The sequence below is a fragment of the Plectropomus leopardus genome, chromosome 7, assembly GCF_008729295.1.
Source record: "Plectropomus leopardus isolate mb chromosome 7, YSFRI_Pleo_2.0, whole genome shotgun sequence".
Taxonomy (NCBI): Eukaryota; Metazoa; Chordata; class Actinopteri; order Perciformes; family Serranidae; genus Plectropomus; species Plectropomus leopardus.
Window position 1 is genome coordinate 18039884 of NC_056469.1, and position 21597 is coordinate 18061480.

The 21597-nt window shown below is 39.0% G+C and overlaps 1 protein-coding gene across 1 annotated transcript; it reads left to right on the forward strand.

Annotated features, from left to right (window-relative positions):
• Window positions 1-74: 74 nt before the first annotated feature.
• Window positions 75-21591, forward strand: jazf1b (JAZF zinc finger 1b). Its single transcript, XM_042489779.1, has 6 exons — window positions 75-535; window positions 2754-3005; window positions 14210-14282; window positions 14964-15160; window positions 17333-17502; window positions 18612-21591. Exons 2-6 carry the CDS (start codon window positions 2891-2893, stop codon window positions 18786-18788), a joined length of 732 nt encoding a protein of 243 aa, XP_042345713.1. The 5' UTR covers window positions 75-535; window positions 2754-2890; the 3' UTR covers window positions 18789-21591.
• Window positions 21592-21597: the final 6 nt, after the last annotated feature.

The window sequence follows — 21597 nt, forward strand, 5'->3', positions numbered from 1 at the left end:
ATGCTGACTGTAGTTTAGCAGATTGCTCTGGAGACCTGTTGTACATCCCTCTGGATTTTCCGTGTGGCGGGAAAAAAAGTCACGGGGGAACTTGCACTCTTTTCGGGGCTCCTGTATGTGTGGGGGTTTTAGTTTAGGAAAACAGAGGGGCAGCAGTCGCCGTTGGAGCTGTAACACCGTTTCCCGTTCCAATTATAGTTTTATTAGTTATCCAGTAAGGCAGACCCAGGACTCTTGGTTGCATTAGTGGCAGCGGTGTTCTTCAAAGGCAGCCATGGAGCCGTTACCTCGCACTGCTTTTAGCTTAGCTGCCTCAGTTTAGCTGGCTAGCTTACCTCCGCCGGGTGCTCCAACACTGCATAACTACCTTACGAAGATGTGGCGCGGAGACGAGGACCCTTTTAAACCAGGCACGGAGATGTTTTAAAGACGCTTCTCCGGCATGGACTCAGGTTGACATGCCCTCTTCCTTCACTGACGACGGGAGCCAAAGTTTCCTCAGTTGGGGGCGGCGGAGACTGCAGTACTAATGCCGGTAGGATTCTTCCTACTCACCTCGGCAACTCAAGAGAGACAACAGTCTGCTACACTCAACAGGCTCTTATTTCACCGGAAACAAACAGATAATTTTTCACGATACTGAGCAGCTCGCCTGCCGATAACATGTAGACCTAACTAACACAAAGTAACATACTAGTTTGTAGAAAAAGGGTTTGTGTTGGTAGGCAACAGCTATCACTTTCAGCAGTTACGGAACTAGTTGTGTCAGCGGAGCCAAAAAATAATTAGATCAACAATCAAATCAAAATACTGTTAACTAATAAGAGACGCTTGTTGAACTGTTGTATAAAAGCAATATTACACTGGAGGTTGTGCAGTTGTACTGTAGCCTAAATCATCACGGCTGTGGTTATCTTCAGCACTAGGGTTGCTCGTGGCTATGACCGAATCACAGCCGTGATGATATACAGTAGAACAGCACTCCCTTTACTGACAGTCTCTTTATCCCCTTTGTCCTGACAATTGTGCTAACTACACAAACTACAATTTAAAAGACTGCACCTTTGCTGTAATTTTAATGAATGTTTAACTTTATTATATGCCTACTTTGGACAGTAACATAGTATTGTAATACACATTGTAGGAGCCATTTTATTTTATTTTATTTTCTGTTGTATGTAATTACCTCCTCCAAACGCTAGGGGGTGTATTGGTTTGGTATTGCCGGAAGACATTTAATCCAAAGAGCATCAGTAACAGGTGTTGCAATTGGGTGAAAGCAATCAGTTTTTGACTGTGCTCAGGGAAGATCGTCATGTTTTCTTTATACTTTAAATTGTTTATTAAGTGCCGGATTATAGATGTGATAAGTGCCGGATTATAGATGTGATAAGTGCCGGATTATTGATGTGATGGCGGAACGACGAATAAACGCGTGTGATGAGGAACCTGTGAGCCCGGACCGTCTTTTCCGAGTACACGTCGAAACAACAGTAGCCCAATTAGCAGCCGGTAGCGGCTAAAAGTATAGGACCTAGCCACTACACACATTGTTCCGTTTCTTTGATAAATTTAATATTCTAATAAATCCACAAATTTGTTTGAGAATGCCCCAACAGACAATACAGTCACTTGACATGTTAAAAATTGCATTGTTATAATATTGACAATAGGCCTACATATTTAGTAAAGAGTGGGCTATAAGTGTACTGTAGTGGCAACATTTAGTTAGTTCAGGTTCACGTTCAGGTTACTGTATTTGTACCCGTAGGTAGATTTGTTTTGCAGTCAAGTGAGGTTACAGCGTCTATTTCAAAACGCAGGCTACAAAACAGAACAAACAGGAAACAAACTTAAGGTTATTTAAAAACTTCCAAGGACATAAGAGCCCACCCCCACCCCCCAACTCATCCCCTGAAAAATAGTTAGTGATGAAAAAGTTTAGTTGATTTGTTGACTAATGTACTATTTAAGTGGATAAGTTGATAAGATCAACCTGAAAATAAATGTATTTCAGTTATGTTCATCATGGATGGATTATTCAATGGGCCTACAGGGCCAAGGCCCAAATGCCAAACGTGTCATCATACTTTCACTAACGTAGGCAATGGTTTTCAGGTACTTCATCCACCACTTATTTGAGGCTAGGAGCCGCAATTACCTTACAATAGCTACTTTGGTGTTTGGTAACTGGAATGTATTATTATTTCATTGTCAGTAGCAGACATAGTTTTGTTTGGTTGTTTATTTTGACTTTAAGATAAATTCTAAATTACAGTACTGAAGATTATTTAGGAGTATCTGTACTTTACTTGAGTTTTTGTATTTCTGACAACCTTCTCTTTTACTTCACTTTTTTTCCTAAATAAAATGTGTATTTTTACTACACTACATTTCCCCTAACCATTTAGGTACTTACTACACAAACGGGAAGGGAGGGAGGAAAGAAGGAGGGGATGGACAAACAAAAGAAGGTATGAGAAGGAAGGGGAAACTGGATTTTGTTTTGTAAATCCTTTATTTATACTTAAATCTCTTCTTAAGTACAGTAAATATAAAATAGGCCTACTTTAAGACTTTTACTCAAGTATGGCTTTTAGGTAGTTCATCCACCACTGAATATTAATGTGGTTATATAGATGAACAATTATGAGATCAGATGCTGAATTTATTTAAATACAGTTCGTGCTATTTAATGACAGCATGAATGAGAGCCACACTGCCTTACTTCCGGTCTGGTTGTCTCTCTCCAGCTGGTTTGACGCAGCTTCGCAGAAGTCACCGCACCGCCCCTGCCGCTCCAGCTGTTCCCACCGCTGTCCGCCTGCTGTCTACCCGCTGCTCGCTGCTGCTGCTGCCTGCTGCCCTCATTTCCAATGCAGCAGCGACCATGACAGGCATCGCCGCTGCTTCTTTCTTCTCCAACGCTTGCAGATTCGGGGGGTGCGGACTCCACTTCGACTCTCTGGCCGAGCTCATCGTGCACATCGAGGATAACCACATCGGTAAGAGCCGAAGAGTAACGAGCAGCCGCACTCAGCAATGGCCGAGGTTTGCAGCTAGCAGAAGTGGCTAAGTTAGCAAGCTAGCAAGTTACTTCCTGCGTCCTGACAACCCTGTTGCTAGGTGTGGTGGCTGTTGATGTTTGTATGTTGATATTACAGTTCATGGTCACCACCTGCATCTATGTGTCGACGATGTATCCGATTAGACAGCTGCAACACACACAGAGCCGCACTGGGTCACCAACAGGGGGACAGTTTCTTTACGTGCCGTCGGGTCGCTCGTGCAAGATTATTGCAGCGCGAGGCCCGCGCGCAGAGCTGCATCGGAAGCGTCGTGAGTTAACTTGCAGCCTACATGAGCCAATGAAGATTTACTGATTACTTATCAGCGTTTTTAATCCGCCTGACACTTTAGTGCAGTTTAATTATTCACTGGGATTAAGGATGGACTTCTAAAACCAAGTCAGTATCGAACATTTGTTATCTGTTTTTATAACTTTAAATAAGTGTTACGATTCCACACTTTATTATGTAGTTTAGGATAGGCGATTTCATATTATATGCACAGTGTATTCACATATATTTGTCTATGTCATATTTCAAAATCAGTGTTGGTATTTGTGTGATAATGTCATGCAGGTTGTGAAATCTGCATTAGCATTTTCAAACATATAAACAAAAAAATGAAAAACAAGATATTTTAAATTATTTATTTATCCGTGTATTTATTATTATAGCTTTTTCGACCACGGGTACAAACAACTTTTTAAAATAAGGTAAAATATCAACATTTAGTTTCTCATATACTCATATTTATGACATGCTAAGTCATTAGAATTATAATCAGTCAGTCATTTTCTGTAACCGCTTGTCCTCATAAGGGTCGCGGGGGGCTTGAGCCTATCCCAGCTGTCACTGGGCGAGAGGCGGGGTAATAATAATAATACTACTAATAATAAAAGTTCCATAGTCATTCATGGATAATTTTCCATTTGTACATATACTATATAACCCATGGTACTTTGAACCACATTTGGTGTTTGTCATTTCATATTCTGTAAGTTGGACATCATCAGGTGCTGAATTGGTTTCAGAAAAAGAATAGCCAGCAATCATGTTCAGCCTTAGATTTTTTTCAGTCCACTTATTGAAGGAGACCAGCTATGAGTCATGTACATTTGCTTGAAAGGCCAAAAGCTGCAGCATTCATTTTTTTAAAAAAACAATCACCCTTGAGAACATATGATGCCATCAGTCATGATCAGAAGCCCACAAAATATAGCTCATATAAAGCTTCCTTCAAACAACTTTGTATAATTAATTATTTGTCACTTTTTTAAAGCAGTTGTTCAGGTCATGTGGTTTGAAAGGATAGGCCACACCAAATCTCAGCACCTGAAAACGTAAAAAAAAAGTGCCTTTAAAGACACAGTTGTGTCATTGGCTTGAATCAATTATTGCAGACTCCAGCAGTTTATTAGAGAATGTGTTGCCATGGTGATGTAAATGTTTGGACTTTGACTTTGCTTTGTGACTGGGAGTATAAACAGGTGTACCACAGTTCGATAAATGATAGTTTTATTGTGCTTATATTCTATTGTATTTATACATATCCAATCCCAGAGTGTTGGTTCACAGCACACCTGCACCAGCTCATAACCAGCTTAACATTACTATCAGTGCACACTAAATATACACTCACATGGTGCCTTCCTTACTGCATTTCAAGTCCCACCACAATGAACAGCGCCACCTGTAGTTCATGTGGGTCATGACAATAACAAAAACTCCCTGTGTTTGCAGAATGGGAAATCAAAGATGACACTATGGATCAAGCAAAGAAAACATTTATTTGTCTTAGCCACTTGAGGATGATGACATGATACATTTTTCTTAATAGTGAAATTTCAGACTTTTGTTAAAGTTTTTTTGTGCAGCAACTAATGGCAAAATCTAAACTGAGCCCATTTAATTAGATCACCATTAGCTTGTGTGTTGAATGAAGTAATCTAAAATTTGCTCTTTAGAAAAATACATAGGTGTGTGAAATGCAGTCATTATCTGTAAACTATTTATGTGCTTACAAAGCACTTTTTATTGGTCTAAGTCACCCCTTTATACAGGGGAAAAGTTATAGTTTTATTTACTTTAGTAATATGTAAAAAAAAAAAAAAAAAAAAGTATGGTATGGTACTAACTATATATTATATATGAGAACTTAATCTTTTTTGTGTAGTGTCACAAGACTCTTTTTATGCTATTATTTATTTATTTATTTTTTAATCCCTATATATAGAAATTTGCATGTCACTGTATTATTTATTTATTGTGTAGTTTGGATTTTAGTCCATACCATTTTGCTACATCAGTGTATTTATTAGAAGTGCATATAAGTGCTTAACAAAAGGTCAAAAACTACAAATTAATTTACTTCTACCTTGCATATACTTTATATTCTATTATATAGTCTGGACATTAAGTCTCTGTGATGTGCTAAAGCATTTATATGTTAGGCTGAGTCTACAAAGTGAATTCCCCTTCCTCACAGTTTGACACCCTTTTAGTCCCTACATCTGTTTCCTAATCTAATATTTCAGACTCTTATTATTAAAGCTGACAAGGCCCAGCTGTCTCTGTTGTTCTTGTTTGTTGCTTGACTGGCTTTAATATCCTCTGCCCTCCGATTGTGTGCTGTGCATGTGTCCGAGGTGTTAGCCTCAGAAAAAAATGGTTCCAAATGACTTATTGGGGAATAATGAGGCAATTAGTTGGCTCAGAGTGGAAAAACTTTGCTGCCCCCCCTCCTTTGTCCGCTGGCCTGTGCCCACTCTGAGAAGTGCGAAATCTTGCGCGTTGTGCCAAGTGCCTGTGAAGCATAATTACAGAGAGAGTGCTTGATTTGGCCTGTCTTCCTCCTCATCTGGTGGCCTGCTGCTTAAAGCACATTCTCCTTTATAATTAGGCGCCTGGAAAACAAGCACACATTCTTGTCCCCATTTTCCCCAGCCGGCCTGCTGCTCGGCTCTGTGAACAAGAGGTGGCGCTGCTCTGCTGTGGGTTGAGAGGCCTTTCCTGAGACGCCTGGTCTGTGCAGTAAAAGCTTATGGTGGACATTATCGGCCAAAACTTACTTGCTGGGCTCATTTAACGACACAGTGTAATGTGTCATACAGTAACCAGCTCAATGAAAACATATTGAAAATGATCAACGGTAAATTATTTATAGAGATAATTGACAATTTAAGGAAAACTTCTTATACGTGGGTATATTAAAAGCCTTCCAGAAAAGTTATCTACCCATACATCAGTATTTGACGATTATTACAGTAACAGAAATATAAGAGCTCAAGGACTTCATTGTTCATAGCTAATATACAGATTAAAAGCTCCATGGTATAAGAAAAAAATACATACAGCTATGTGTAGAAAGGTCACGTTTTCCCTTAAAAAATGACGTTTTAATCTCAAAAAACAAATATGAAATACAATTTGAATATAGAATAATTTCCATTCCACATCAATTTTGAAAAATTTCAAAATGGATCTTGTATTGTTAGTCCATCATTGTGACAGCAGATTTAAGTAAATAAAAAGAGTATTGGGTGGCCCACTTAGACCTGTGAACAAATGCAGCTAACTTTAAGAGAGCATATGCTAATGAGCCCCAGAAAACAGCAGTAAGACCAGAGGACAGTTTTAACACCAAATCTAAGAGTCATGTTAAGACTGAAAGATATTCTCAGTGGTCTGGTATACTATTAAAACTGCACTCACTAAGGCAGTGAAATGTTTACTTTGTCACGGAGCGACCAGGCCACTGTAGACCAGAAGCAAATAGTGACCGTGTTATTTAGACCTGTGTGAGTGTGTGTGTGCGCTGCAGTTGCCTGGCACACTGATGGCCCTTAGTGTCTAGGCTTAGTAACAATGAGTCTGTTTGTTGCCAATTCTCGCTGGACGCTCATTTAGTAGATTTTTGGTATGCACCCCCAAAAATCTGCACGGAAGTAATAAATTTGGGAAGCAGTTACTAGTTCCCTGATCTGTGCACCTGGTGGGCCTAATTACATTTCCCCATCCCCAGACACCAGTGCTCCTGTTCCTGTGTGGTGACTGCGACACGAGGGGCTCCTGTGCCTGATAAAACATTCTTCATAGATGATGTACGACCTGTGTTGACATCACACAACATGGGTGTGTAGTTTTAACGCTGAACAAATGTGATATTTTTGCTAAAATCTGTTGCTTTTTTTATGAAAGTTTGTGGATCGTGTCAAACACAAGATATTGTGTCAAATACTGCAGATATGAAATTTCATCCTGTACCACAGCAACATGAATTAGACTGTAAAAGTCAAATTGAACTGAAAACATTTTTTTTTTTCATGAATTGTTTTGCAATCAACTCTTGATTTAAAAGTCTAGTGTGTCCCTGAAATTCTCTGACTTTTATAAATAAGTATGGTCATGAGAGCTGATAGTCCAACTATTGTAACTATTATGGAATTAAGCATGGATGGATTACTGAACAAGCCTACGGGGCACAGGCCTAGGGGCTCAAAATGTAAGGGACCCATGCCTGCAAATATCACTCAGATTTACACGATCAGATTTACGACTCAAAATGACCACCGAGAAATGCAAAACAATCACAAGGAGACAAAAATGACTACAAAGCAACACAAAACAACTAGAAAAATACAAAATTTCCTTAAAGAGGCCCAAAGGACTACAAAAAGATACACAACAATAAAGAGACGCAAGCCATTAAGAAGTCTGTTTGTCCTGCTCCTTTGTAGGGAAGGTGGTGAGGCCCTTTGTATATCTGTACCCAGGGGCCCATGTCTTATAATCTGCCCATGTGTCACTTTGCTTTTCCAGCTTTCCAAATATGAAGGTTTAAGAATACTGAGTACCTTCACTTTATACATGAACACTGTCATATTTAAAGATGGCAAATGCTGAAAAACAGTCTAAAAATACTGTATTGAAAAATGCATATTAGGAATTTTGTTAATTCCTAAGCAAAATTGGCAAACATTCACCAGTTACAGCTCTCCCATTGTATCGATTTGCTGCTAGTTTTGGTTTTACGTCATTGTAAATTGAATATTTGCTGGCACCCATTAGCTCACCTGGTAGAGCGGGCGACCCATGTACAGAGGGTGGGTCCTCGCCGCAGTGTCCGCAGGTTCAATTGCCCTTCGCTGCACGTCATCCCCTCTCTCTCCCCCTCTCACGCTTAACCTGTCCTATACAAGAAGGGCGAAAGCCAAAAAATAATTTAAAAAAAGAAACTGAATATTTGGACTGTTGGTCAGACAAAACAATTTATTGAGAACATAATTGCCAGATTGTTTATAAATGAAAATTGTCATTACTTGCCGCTCTAATGAATATCACAAATCCAACTACCACATGTCTGCAATATGCAGCAATAAATGTGTGTATATTTGTAGGTTTCCCCTTGTGTTTGCCCATGTGCTTGTGCAAACATGTCTTTGTATAGATGTGTGTGTACAACTTAGTGCACATGAATGGTTAAGTTGCTGTCTGTGCTCAATGTATCTATACCCATGTTTTTTTTCAGTAATCTGCAAAAGCAGCTTGCACATGGAGCTTGACTCCGTTTCATTTCCTCCTCAGAGGTCACATCGTAATGAATTACCTGTGCCACTACTCCTGGTAATGTCCCCTGCTGCTCACAGCCGCCATAAACATGTCACCATAATGCTCACCACTCTGCTCTACCCCACAGCGCATTTGGCCATGAGGGTGGATGGGAGAGCCAGACACTGGTTGAAATGAGAGAGGGAGCTGTGCGTCTGGTGTGTGTGTGTGTGTGTGTGTGTGTGTGTGAGAGAGAGAGTGTGTGAGTGTGTGAGTGAGTGAGGGTCGCGGAGGGCGTTATGAGAGGGCAGCAGGCGTCACTTCCCCTGTTGCCCTAGGAAGGTTGTTTTGTGATCGTCTCTTGGTTTCCTGTTATAGGCCATCGTAGGGGCCCTAATGAGAACATGTTATTGCATCATGTTTTCTGCACTCATACACAGCAACCAATGACTCAGTCAATACACATGCTTCACACACAAACAACAGGTATAGTCAATGTTTCAAAAGAAAGTAAGGTTTGTGTGCACTGTTGCATTAAGCGGGTTTGATAAAATGAGAACTAAGGCATATTAGTGTTGGTTTTTTTGCCTTTTAATTAGGATTTTATTAGGGTTGTATTAGGGTTTTGATTTTTTTTTTGTGAAATAACCAAACAAACACATTTTAAAAATCTTAAAAAATTGAATTACTTTATTTTTAGACTTGGGGCAAATCAGCAGCTTTATTTTATTTTATCCTGATTTTTCTCTTCACTTTGCCAAGAGACAACTGCAATTTTCAGAAAATGGAATTTGCTGAAAGTAGAAACCTTTTGCTTTAGATTTGCTTGAGTACAGAAATGTTGAAACAGAGTTGGGCAGCAAAAAATATTAATTGTTTCATTGTTGATAAATTATTTTTTATTAATCATTTAGATGCTCTGTCAAATATCAGAAAAATGGGGAAAAATATTGATCAGTTTTTCTCAAAACCCAAGATAATGTCCTTAAATGTCTTGTTTTGTCTACAACCCAAAGATATTCAGTCTACTCTCACAGAGGAGCAAAGAAATGAGAAAATATTAATATTGAAAGATTAATTATTAGTTTAATTCATTAGTTGTTGTAGCTGCATATGTTTTAAATCTATCCTTGTCTAGCCTTTTCTTCTTTATCCCAGACCTGACCTCACTTGTTCATAAACAATCACTGGGGCTTATAGGAGTTGAACGTTTGTCTCTGTAATTAATGATGATGAATAAATGCCCTTTTTGTTTCCTAGTAGGCTTCTAACAGTCGGCCACCAAGGTGGACCACCTGTGTAGTTTGATTAGAGGGGTTCTCATCTCTACTTGAGGCGCCTTCGTCCTGGTCCTTGACTGCTGGTGGCCCCAAAAGAATAGCAAAGGCTATGGGGGAACTGGCCCCTGCAGGCCTCCCTTGCCCCAGTCCCCACCTGAGGTGTGTGTGATTTACAGTGTGTGGGAACAGATTGATCCACTGCTGTTTGAGCAGTCTGTGAGCAGGCTGCCATTCCACTCCTTGAGTCTCATTAGGGATCTTAGGAGGGATTTCTTGTGCACTCACGCACATACATACCAACACAGCACTCAGAAAAGTCTTTGCACTGCCTCCGGCTTTTGGCAGGGGACTAGTGCCGTTATGAATGTGTCCGTCCTACTCTGTGTTTCCATGAGAGAGAGTAGAGAGAGGTGTGCTGTCCTTCTCACTGGGGATAAAGCCACTGTTAATGAAACACTTGCTTACGACTGAGGCCTTGAGAGAACCCTCCTTAGCCTTAAGCACTGAGGTTTAAGCTGTTCTTACAGCCTACCTGCCAGTGTCATAAAACTCTGCCACTATTTTATCGTCAACCAAGCAGCTTGGCTGTAACCACTGAGTGGATGATGCCCTGCGTCTTTCATCACCATGTCTACTTTTCAGTAAGACTGACATTGGTTTGTTGACTTAGATTCCTGTTAGACCTCTAAAATGCGTTCTTTCCCACATATACTTAAATGTGGTTTGGGTTGAGTTTTACTGGTCAACATCAACTTTCACCTTCATGACAGAATTAAGCCAATCGCTGTTTAAAAGGAGAGTGCACTCTGTGCTGTTTCCTTTATTGATGGTTTTCTCTGTGTGTGTTTGTCTGTACTTTCAATTTATAGACCATATTAGTATTCTTATAAAGAGTTTTAGCTTTTGTCAACATTAATAGATGTCTCATTATCGCTTCTAGATGTCAAAATGAGCATTCGTGATAAGCTCCATGCAAAGAGAAGTTGAATTCACTTTAAACTATTTTGAGAGCTCATTTTGAGTCAGAAATTAACAGTCACGGTTACTGAATTTTAAAATGTCAGAACTGAAATGTCAGAACATAAACAAATATCCAATTTGCATTTTATGCAAAACATTTGTCTGGACATTTCCAGTTGGTGACAATCCCTGACTTAACAATACTTTTTTGGATACCTAATATTAAAGAACATGAACATATGTTTTTACCAAATACTTTTTCCCCCCATTTAACAAAATAGATACAAACTTTTTAATAGTAGAACTTTACTTAAACAAAATAATGTCTAAAATAAGCAAAGTTTCCTGTTTTAGTTCAGGAAGTTTGAAATAAAATTAATAGTAAACAAGACTTAATATAACCATACATTTAATACCAGGGTATTAAGATCTTCAATACCATCAAAAATATAGATCCTCCTCTTTCTGTCAAACTGATATGGAGATGCTGTATCGAGGCAATATGTTGTAGTTCTCAGTTTATGCCATCAGAGGGCAGTCGCTACTCATGAAACAGGCAGCTGAGCTGAGAAGAATAGCAACTCTGAGTGGTGGTGATAACGTTACAGGAATGATAAAAAATACCTCTGGCCTTGTTAGAATGAACAATTGTCATAAACAATGGAGATGATATGTTGAATATAATGATGTCGTTAATAAGTCATCTCAAGATAAATAGGTCATAAGTATTTAAATATAGCAATATTTTTGGAAGTAGGGTAATTACAATAGAAATAAATCAGCGATTTACATGCTACAATGACTTCTATCACCAAAAGGTCAGCTTTTGGATTTTTTTTTTTTGTTGTTGTTTGTTTGTTTGTTGGTTTTTATTAAAAAAAATACTGCCAAATACCCTATACCCTGGTGGGGAGTCCAGAAGGTATGAAAAAATAGAGACTGCCCAAGCCTATAACCCAGCCCTAGTAGTCCCCCTTCGGCTACATCTTATGAGTTTGGAGTCAAATTTCTGTCCCATTAAGCAAAAAAAGTACATCATCTCATTATGAAATCCCATGTATATCAGAGAGCACCACCAGAGTCTGATCTCCTGTCCTTTGGAACAATATATTCCTGTCCAGCAGACATTTAATGGAAATCTGTTTTAGGTGTTTTGTTCCAAACAAACCAACAGGAGGAAAAGCCCAACATTGTGGAGGCAATAACTGAGTATGACTCAGTGTTTTATTACAACCCCACAAAGGTGTTGCTTTTCCCTTTAACCAAGACAACTTTAATTATACTGTTTCCATATGTTTTCTATTGCCATAGTCATTTTAAAATTATATCATAGAGGACTGCAGACTTTTGTTTCTTCCTTGCTGAATATGCAGATTTTATTAAAGCTGCACTGTAGTCACTGTGCAGTGCAAAAGCATAATTTGAAAGTTTAATGTTACAAATAGCCTTAGGTGTAAGTGTTGTGCATAAATGAGCATGTGGATGGAAACAAGCAGTAGATTTAACCACATGGGGGTGGCAGTCTTTCACAGCTCTGTCAGAGGCAGACAGGGAGGCTCAGCTGGTAAGTGGTAGACACTGTTGTTTTATGGGGCATCTCTCTTCTCCCACATGGATGGCAGTGGGAAGAGCGTTTGAAGTCAGGCCCGCTTCACCTCAGGGTGTGGAGATTGGCTATTGTTGTACATTTAGCACCGCTGAGCAAGATGAATGTCTGGAGCACAGCATGGGAAAACACAGTATGTGTCAAGTGTGGTCATGTATAAGCAATGTGGCGTCTGCCGAGCAGCTTTTCAAAAACGACCATGGACATTCAACAGAGAAGAATACGTTACTTTCTTTTTGTGTTTAAATTAAAGTAACAGTGTAGCAGAATATGGCTTAAAGTAGACTGGACTCTGCATTTTACCAACAGTCAAGTGGCATAATCATGCAATAAAGAGCACACAAGGCAATTAAATCAACTACCAGGAAAAACAAGCATACATAGGTCAAGATGACATAAGTTGAAAAATCAGCATCTGCTTGGAAACTGTGGCGTTTCTCCAGCAATACTTTAGACTTAACAGTGACTGAAGTCTAGACAGTGGTGCATGACATCATGTTCAAACTAATTGTACTGCACGTTGCACAATATCCTGCATTTTGATTAAGTCTTTATTTGTCAAGTCAGCTGAGCATGTATGCTTTTAGACAGCTCAACTCTTCGCACTGAGGTGCTCACATTCACAACTGAGATGCACCCAGATCAGCAAGAGTCTGTCTGCCACAGATACCCCTTTTTTTATAAGTTTGCAGTGGTTGCATTAATAGTTTCCATGCTTGTTTGTGGATAAAAATAAATATATTTGTAATAATGAAACAAAAGCTTGTAGATAATCTATGCAATTTGCCATCTTGCTATTACTTTATTCCACTGTGCATTATGCCTCACCTTCCCATACCTATGAACAGATACACAATGGGGCCTCATGAGGTCAGATTTTGATCAGCCATAAAGATACAAAGTAGCCTCCAACAGTCAAAAGTAAGCAATGCATCACTAGTTTATGTCTCGGAACCCATCGGCTATGACGAAAAGCCGCTGGGGGCAAAGCCAAATATCTTCTGTGCATTGATCAATTTGGCTAATCTCCACAGGATATTAATGCAGATACATTTTTTAAAAAAAAATAGTATAAAGCTAAATTATTATCAGAAGATTAGTTCAGAGATTGCTGTGCTTTCCACTTACATACATTATGCAGAATATGTTTATAGAGATTAGAGAAGGTATGGTACTATCATGTTTTGGTAATCTGATGCAAGAGTTTTGAAAAGGCTCCACTAGAGTCCAAAAGTCTTCTGAGTATTGATTTTGTGTATTTGCTGAAAAGTTTGCAGGGATGATGTTTCCTTTGTGTCAGTGTGTTTTCATGCTGATGACACAGTTATAACATCCAAAATAAAACCTGGATTTTAGTTGAAGCCCCTTTGAAAGTCAGTAAAGTCAATGTACACCATCCCTGCACCTTTCATCTCTGTCTGGGCGGTGCAAGAACCTTGAAGGCATGGTGGTACACTTCACTAAAAACAAGTGGCAGAATTAGTAGGTGGGAAGATAGTTAAGAATCCTTGTCACTGTACCAGTAACTTCTGGTTGGTCGGGATGTTTGTTTGAAAATGGATTGGATTGTGCAAACCTCTGCCAGTGAAGCAAACACTGCCGTGCAGGGGAAACTGGTCATTCCAAACAGAGAGGAAAACAAAAAACTGCAACATGAATAAAAAAAAAAAAAAAAAAGCACACTGCTTTTCTCAATATTGCCTTAAATGATAAAATTTAACCCTTCTATGTCTCTTTCACCTGCTCAGACACAGACCCCCGTCTTCTGGAGAAGCAGGAGCAGCAGCAGCCGACATATGTTGCCCTCAGTTACATCAACAGGTAAATAAAGAAAATAGTTTGTTTTTTTCAGTCATAAGTAAATCTGCTTCATAAATCTGACTTAATTATGACATTGATGTTATTAGTCTTGGGCCTCGTAAAGATTTAGCTTCAAAAGACCTCTGCATCAGTGAGTATTACTGCTGCTGTGAGCTCCTATGAGGTTCTACAAGGAGTTTCAAATGTCATCTGTTGGATTGCTTAGATGAGTTGCTTGGTAGCTGTTTTGTTTTTTTATTGCTTTAGATTCATCACAGTCGTCTTTGATATGGTGGTTGAATAGCGGTTTTAAAAGTCTTATGCAACAAGAGACGGGATACAAGAAGGTCTGCCGCTGTCTCCCTGCCTCCACAAACACATCTTGATGTGGTTATCGCTTAATTTGTTAATTCCACTTTTGCTTTAACAATGTCTATGTTAACATTTCATTTTTATGATGTGCATTTACCAAAGACTTTACTATCCACCATAAACCCAGTGTAAGTTTTTTTTGATGGGAATGGAGCCAGTTATATGTTTTTCTCCCCAAACATGTGTTCTACAGTAGCAAATCTTCAATAGCAGAACTTAGTAAACATCGGGACAGTCTCACAGTAACAAAAAGCTCATTGTACATTGAAGAGCATGACCATCTTTTCCTAGTTTGCAAATCCTGACTGGTTTTATATCCCTCAATTCCAGGTTCATGACAGATGCTGCACGGCGAGAGCATGAGACCCTGAAAAAGAAGGTGCAGCCCAAGTTGTCTCTGTCTCTGACAGGCAGCCTGTCCCGCAGCAATGTGTCCACTCCTCCTCGCCACACCAGTGGAAATCTCACCCCTCCAGTCACCCCACCCATCACCCCTTCCTCCTCCTTCCGCAGCAATACACCTACAGGTACATAACAATCCTTAAAGAGCATGTCCATCATTTTGCGTTTTGTTTGTTTTTCGTGGTTCATCTGTCATTTTGTGTCCTCCCACTGGTTTTCCTTTTGCATTCCAGTAAAAACATTATGTATGTGTTTTAGCATCATAGTGGTATTCTCCCAACCTCTAAAAATGTTTTCCCTGACCTGACATAGGTTTCTGCTTGATGACAGTGAAACACATAAATCCCCTAGCCTGCTTTATGCGCCTTTAGTGACTGAGCCAAGCCTTCTTTGAGAAGTGTTATCGATCTTCCAAATTAGCTGTATTTCTTTAATTCCCTGACCAGCACAAAAGCTAAGCAAAGAACTGCTGTGGACGCCACAATAGCTTGCATCTGAAAGTCTCACAATGACACAAACTAACTAACTGATAGAGGCATACATCATGCAACCCCACCTCAAAAAAATCTATCCCTTTCAGTTATTGGTCCTCTAATTTACATCACTACTTTTTGCTAACACTTGAGTGGGTGTTTTGATTTGAAAAACCCAGAAAAGAACGTCCTTTAACATGCTCACCTCTCTAGTCAGATGCCGAATGTGTCTGCTGGCAGTAAAATACAAGTTATCTATTGTTTACCAAGCAAGCAGCAGAGCGGTGTAGCAGTTATGGAGACTGACATTCGACCAGGAGGTCTGTTTTCAAGACACTTTAAAGACAAGCATTCATCCTGCTAAAGTATCTTAATATCTGCCAGTTTAGATGATGCTCTTATGAAGGAGGGCAATGATGCAAAGGCTAAATGTCCGCTTCAGAGAAAAATTAAGAATCACAAAAGCCTTATCACATAAAAGATCATATAAGATGAAACAGATGGCTCAGTCACTGTGAAAGGCAGAGAGAAAGCAGCTCTAACAGCCAAAGCGTACTGGAAAAAAGCTTGTTAAATTTTTACCCTTTATTCATTCAGGAGATACAATATGAATTGTCAGTTGGAATGGCTTTAATGGCATATTAAAATTGAAATGAAATGATTGTTTGTCACTTGTGGAATATTCCTCATCCCACTTTTGTGATATTTTAGTGTAATAATTGTTGGTAAGATCTCAATGTTTCCCATTACGTGGCTGATGAACAGGTAATACTCCAGTTAATAATCCTTTGTGTTAAAGATTCAGCAGTATAGTTTAGGAGATTATTTTAAATAAAACTCATGTTCAAAGAAGGACAGGCAGCTTTCATAATCTAGGTGATTAGTCTAATTCATTTGCTCGACAGGGGGCCCTGGGGTTTCTGCAGACAGCAAAGGCATGATACACCAACACGTTCTCATCCCAACTCGTCAAATACTGCCCCTTTGTCAGCGGACCTTGGCATATGCATGTGACATGCTAGGAACCCTCCTAAATCAGTTTTGGTTGTTATGGGTTGGCATGTTGATTTATGCATGTTATATGCACTATTCAGTTCGCTATAGATGTGAGCCTAATGTGAATACGAGTCAAGGGCTTTTTCTGATCAAAGATTTCACTTTCTCCACGTTTATCTCCTCAACTGACAACTATAGAAGAATGGTCTGAATAATATAAAACAACCAAAATCTTTTCAGATGGAGGTCCTTAAAGCAAAATCTTATCCAATTAACCCAGTGTGTGTTCATTTAGGGTTCATTGACACGAAAAGGTTGAGAACCACTGGTCTAATTCATTTGAGTGTACATTACATAACAGAAAAATGTTTTGGTGCTTTCCCCTGTAATGTTTTCCCATGTACTCATGTACTTGTTTTGTAGAGTATGCTGTCCTAAATGCTTTGTCTTGTTTTTAGCTCTTGTGGTTTTTTAGATTGTCTTCTGGCATAACATCTGTAATTAATCGATAAAACAAATTTCAGATCCCAAGACCTTTTGAAAATGCAAACATTCTTTCCCACGATTGGCATATTTCAGTCTTTCCGGAAACTTGAGCACTGTGAGCACTGCAACACACAAAGCAGAGATTACGGGAACACTGCCCCAAAGCGCATGTTGAGAACGGTCCACGCTTGTGAGCCTGAATTCTCAAAGGCCGGCATTTCATCACCACGGATTAGTCATGCAGTGTCCATAAATCAGAGCTCCAGTTTGTATGATCCTATGTCTTGTCATAACGCTCTGAGTCAACCCCTGTTTGATTTTCTGTGTTTCACCCTCCCACAGGTAGCGAGTGTGATGAGGAGGAGGTAGACTTTGAGGAGTCTGACAGTGATGAGTCATGGACGACAGAGAGCGCCATCAGCTCCGAGTCCATCCTCAGTTCTATGTGCATGAATGGAGCAGACGAGAAGCCTTTTGCTTGCCCTGTGCCAGGTTGTAAAAAGAGATACAAGGTAGGTTTCACCCAGCATCTCTTCTGAAAATACACACTATAGATTAAACATAAGGTAATGGTGTAAAAAATCTTTAACATGCCCAAAGAGAGCCCAAATAAAAATCAGATATTTGTGAGGTATGTTTTTTGTTTTTGCTCATGCATAATTAAATTGGATTCCCTGCTACTGACAATGGAAAATCAGATCTTAGTTGAGCATTAAAGCTTGTCAACATAGATGCATACATCTAGTCCACTTCAGTGATGTGGAGTTTTACAGGATTTTCCGTTCACATCTGGTATGTGTGGTTGGGATAAATTATGTGCAGCTTGAGAAAATTGCATTGCTGACGTGAGTGACAGGGTTATGGGCGATGACTTAGTCTGAGGCAGCAGGCAGAATTAGGCATCTGTTTAAGGGCAGAACAAGATTGAAGAACACATTTTATTTCTTCTCTCTATAGCCTACTGTCAACATGCATCCACTTTTTTATTCATGTTAGACATAGTTGTTGGATCACAGTTAGCTAATTGAAACAGTTGCTCACAGAACTGATGGGCACACAGGATACAGTTTATCATTAAACATAAGTTAAAAGATAATGAGAAAATTTGGCAACCTTTAGTTTCTCATCTTGCAGAAGTAACAGAATCTTAACTGCAGTCTGGGGTGGGATTGGTGATAGGAAAGATAAGGGCAGAGCGTTTTTCTTTGATATGCAGGCAAGAACTTTTTATAGGTAATGTTAAAAGTGAAAGCATTATTGGCATTGTTTATTTTATTTTTCCATGGTTTTAATCACTTAATGTGTCGTTCTTATTACTTTTATTTTATTATTGTTTTATTTTATTAATTATTTTTATTTTTATTTTTATTTTATTTCATTAATTTTATGTTTTTAAGTGTGTTCTTCTGTGGTCCGTTTACATTATGTTCACTTATATGTTAAAAAATATATATATATATATATATATATATATATATATATATATATATATATATATATATAAGCAATGCCATGCTTTATTATCTTTGAGAGTGATGCTTCACAATTAAAACATTTGAAACAAGTGTAACTAAATGTGAAGTGATGGTTGAGTGTCATATTCTTTGCTTCATTATTACAGAATGTGAACGGTATTAAGTATCACGCCAAGAACGGCCACCGAACCCAGATAAGGGTGCGCAAACCCTTCAAGTGCCGGTGTGGGAAGAGCTACAAAACGTCTCAGGGTCTCCGCCACCACACCATCAACTTCCACCCACCCATCTCTACTGACATCATCCGCAAGATGCAGCAGTAGAGACCGAGTGAGTGACCAGCACTCTCCCTCAGGCCACTTCCCGACCATCTGAGCACCACCATCACCAGCAATGGCTGTTTCTCATTCCTCCCCGTTCACACCCTCCATCCTTTAACCTGGCCCCCTTCTCTCTCTTTTATCCCACTTTGCTATGACACTATTTTTGATTGCATGGTATAAATGTGTTATTATTCATCCTTAACTTTTATTATGAATGTTGAATCTTAATGTAGTTCACAGTTTTGTATTTTTGCACATTTAAGCTATCATTTATCTATCGGACTTTATTTAGTTTTGACATATGGTGCTTGTTGATGATGAGGGCTAGTTGTAGACTAGAGATTGGTCACACCAAGTCACGAGTAGCCTTACATGTACAGTAGGGCATCCTACTTTCAAGGCAGTGGAAAGTCAGAGGAAACTCGGGAAAGATATTGATTTTCTTTTGTTTTTTAAAGGAAAGAAGATCAATTACCTTGCATCTGTTGCATAAATGCAACAGAGGCAAGTGAAAACAATCAGAATGTGTGTGGTATAATGTTCTCTATCAGATTTAATGTTAATAATCAGTTGTTTCACTCAGTTACTTTTCCTTTCATATCACAAGTATTCCAAGCCTTTTTTCATCTGTTTTACTGCAAACACTTGTGTGTGAGCACCAAAGGATGATCTCAGGTGACGTTTGCAAGCATTTCAGCACCACAATCCTGCCCAAGTTTTCTGATAGTATTTCTGCTGTTCAGTGGGATCATGGGAACTCTGTGTGTCATAGTTGCCTAATGTTCCCGGTCACTTTCCTTAAGGACTTAAGCGGTTTTCCTTGCTGTTTTTACAGTAAGGGATTGAAGCACTTTTTGTAACAAGTTGCCAACATATATAAGCATTTTCTTTGCCAATATCTCGTTTCTGGTGTGTGTACAGTGGTTACCAAAACGAGGCAAAAGGCCTTCTGAGCTGAAGTTTGCAAGTTCTACATTGCTCCAAGGGATGATGTATGCCAAACCTCCAGTGTTTCCAGTATTGTGAGATTTCTGTATGTACAGTAGTTGCCTTGAATTGTAAACCATTCCAATCAGTACAGGTCTTTGTATAGCTTTGTTTTAACAGTTTAGACAAATTCAGCTGAATGCAGATATTACACAGACAGCTCAGTGCAGACTGTCTGCTGTTTACCGACTCCTCGGTCTAATGAAACCATGTGATTGTGTTTGTTATGGATAGAAGAAAGTTGGGTCCATGTATTTAGCACATTTATGTTGGGCTGTTAGGTAAACACATGCGGCTCCCATCGTGACATAAAAATATGTCAGATGACAGTATGTAAAACCTAATCCCTGAACTAATGAACTGCAAATCATTGAAGGGGAACACCACCTAAATCAAGAATTCCAATATGTTATTTCCATGGCTGAGGAAAGTTCAATCAATATTTGTGAACATGGGCTAATCTCTCTTAAAGCCAGGAACCAGAGAAGTCTCAAACTAATGATGTTGGCAAGTATAAAGTCCAGAGCTGCTCCATAGATGATGAATAGGAGCCAGATTTTTATGGACCCACACAAAGTTTGTGTTTTATTCACAAATGAGCCTCATGCTGTGGTAGTGTTCTCAGCTTTGAAACAGAAAATGTACCCGTATAGACCGAATCACAGTGATGTCACACTGACAACAACGACTTCCAAGTAGAACACTGGAAAATTATTTTAATTGCGAAGATTTAAGACATCAGCAAACGTGTTTATGTTTTTTGTTATTTTCAGCTGTAACTAACATTTGAAGAGAGAGAGTTAAACATGGTGGTCAGACATATCTGATGTTTCTTCTGTGCTTATTGCTATCTTTGATAAACCAAATGTACTACACAGGAGCTAAGCAATTTATCGCTGTAGACGGGAGCCTCAGCAAAACACATTTTAGCCACCTAAAAAAATCACCATCAGTTGAAGTGTATACCATCGCTTTACCTCACAAAATAACTAATCAAAGCCATGCCAGACCAGTAACTCCAGTGTTCTGCTAAATAAAATGACTGTTTTATCAGTTAAGTCTGGTGGCTTTGATACAACAACTTTAGTACACTATTGGAAAGGGCTGTCTGACAGCAAGGTAAAGCGATGAAAATATTCTAAATATAGCATACACTTAATCTCATATTGGGTTCTTTTGGTAAGTGTTTTTTTTTTTTGGGTGGAAGGCAGCATTTGCTCTTTTATTTTAGGCACATAATGTTAGGGTTTCTACCCAGACGTTATGTAAAATAAACATTGTGTTTCGGTCTATACTCAGAACATTCCCCCAGGTGCTCTCAGTGCCATTGATATCATATTTCATCATTCATTGTTAATGGAGCAGCTCCACGCTTTTTACTCCATGACATTACATATTTGAGTTTTAACACCATAGTTTGGGATTGGGGTGAGAGTGGTGCATGTTAAATGATATTTTTGGACTGTGTTAGACCATAACATGTATGAATTCCCCTTTAAATGCCACAAGATGGGGGACTTTTCAACTTTGAGCCATTATAGTAAACATCTTCACTGCATGGATGTTAATGTAAAGGAACTACGGTCCAACTGAAAATTGTGACAGTATTGTACTGCCAGTACAGAGGGAAGTCTTTGATATAGTGTACAGTGAATGTATTGTTATGTGTCAAGTGCATTAAATTATATTTTCATATGTTTCTGGAATTTAAAAACAAAACAAAAAAACAATAGTATAATGTGTATGAAAAGGCAACACCAGAGGTTGTTTGGAGAAACTAATGGTGATGTACTGTATTTCTTCAAAAAGCTGCTTCATGTAA

Bases quoted from the DNA above. Each gene is read 5' to 3' on its own strand.
- jazf1b (XM_042489779.1), top strand. From the start codon at position 2,891: ATGACAGGCATCGCCGCTGCTTCTTTCTTCTCCAACGCTTGCAGATTC. The intron at 14,283-14,963 runs GTAAATAAAGAA...CCTCAATTCCAG, and splicing joins GCCCTCAGTTACATCAACAG to GTTCATGACAGATGCTGCAC. The intron at 17,503-18,611 runs GTAGGTTTCACC...TCATTATTACAG, and splicing joins GTTGTAAAAAGAGATACAAG to AATGTGAACGGTATTAAGTA.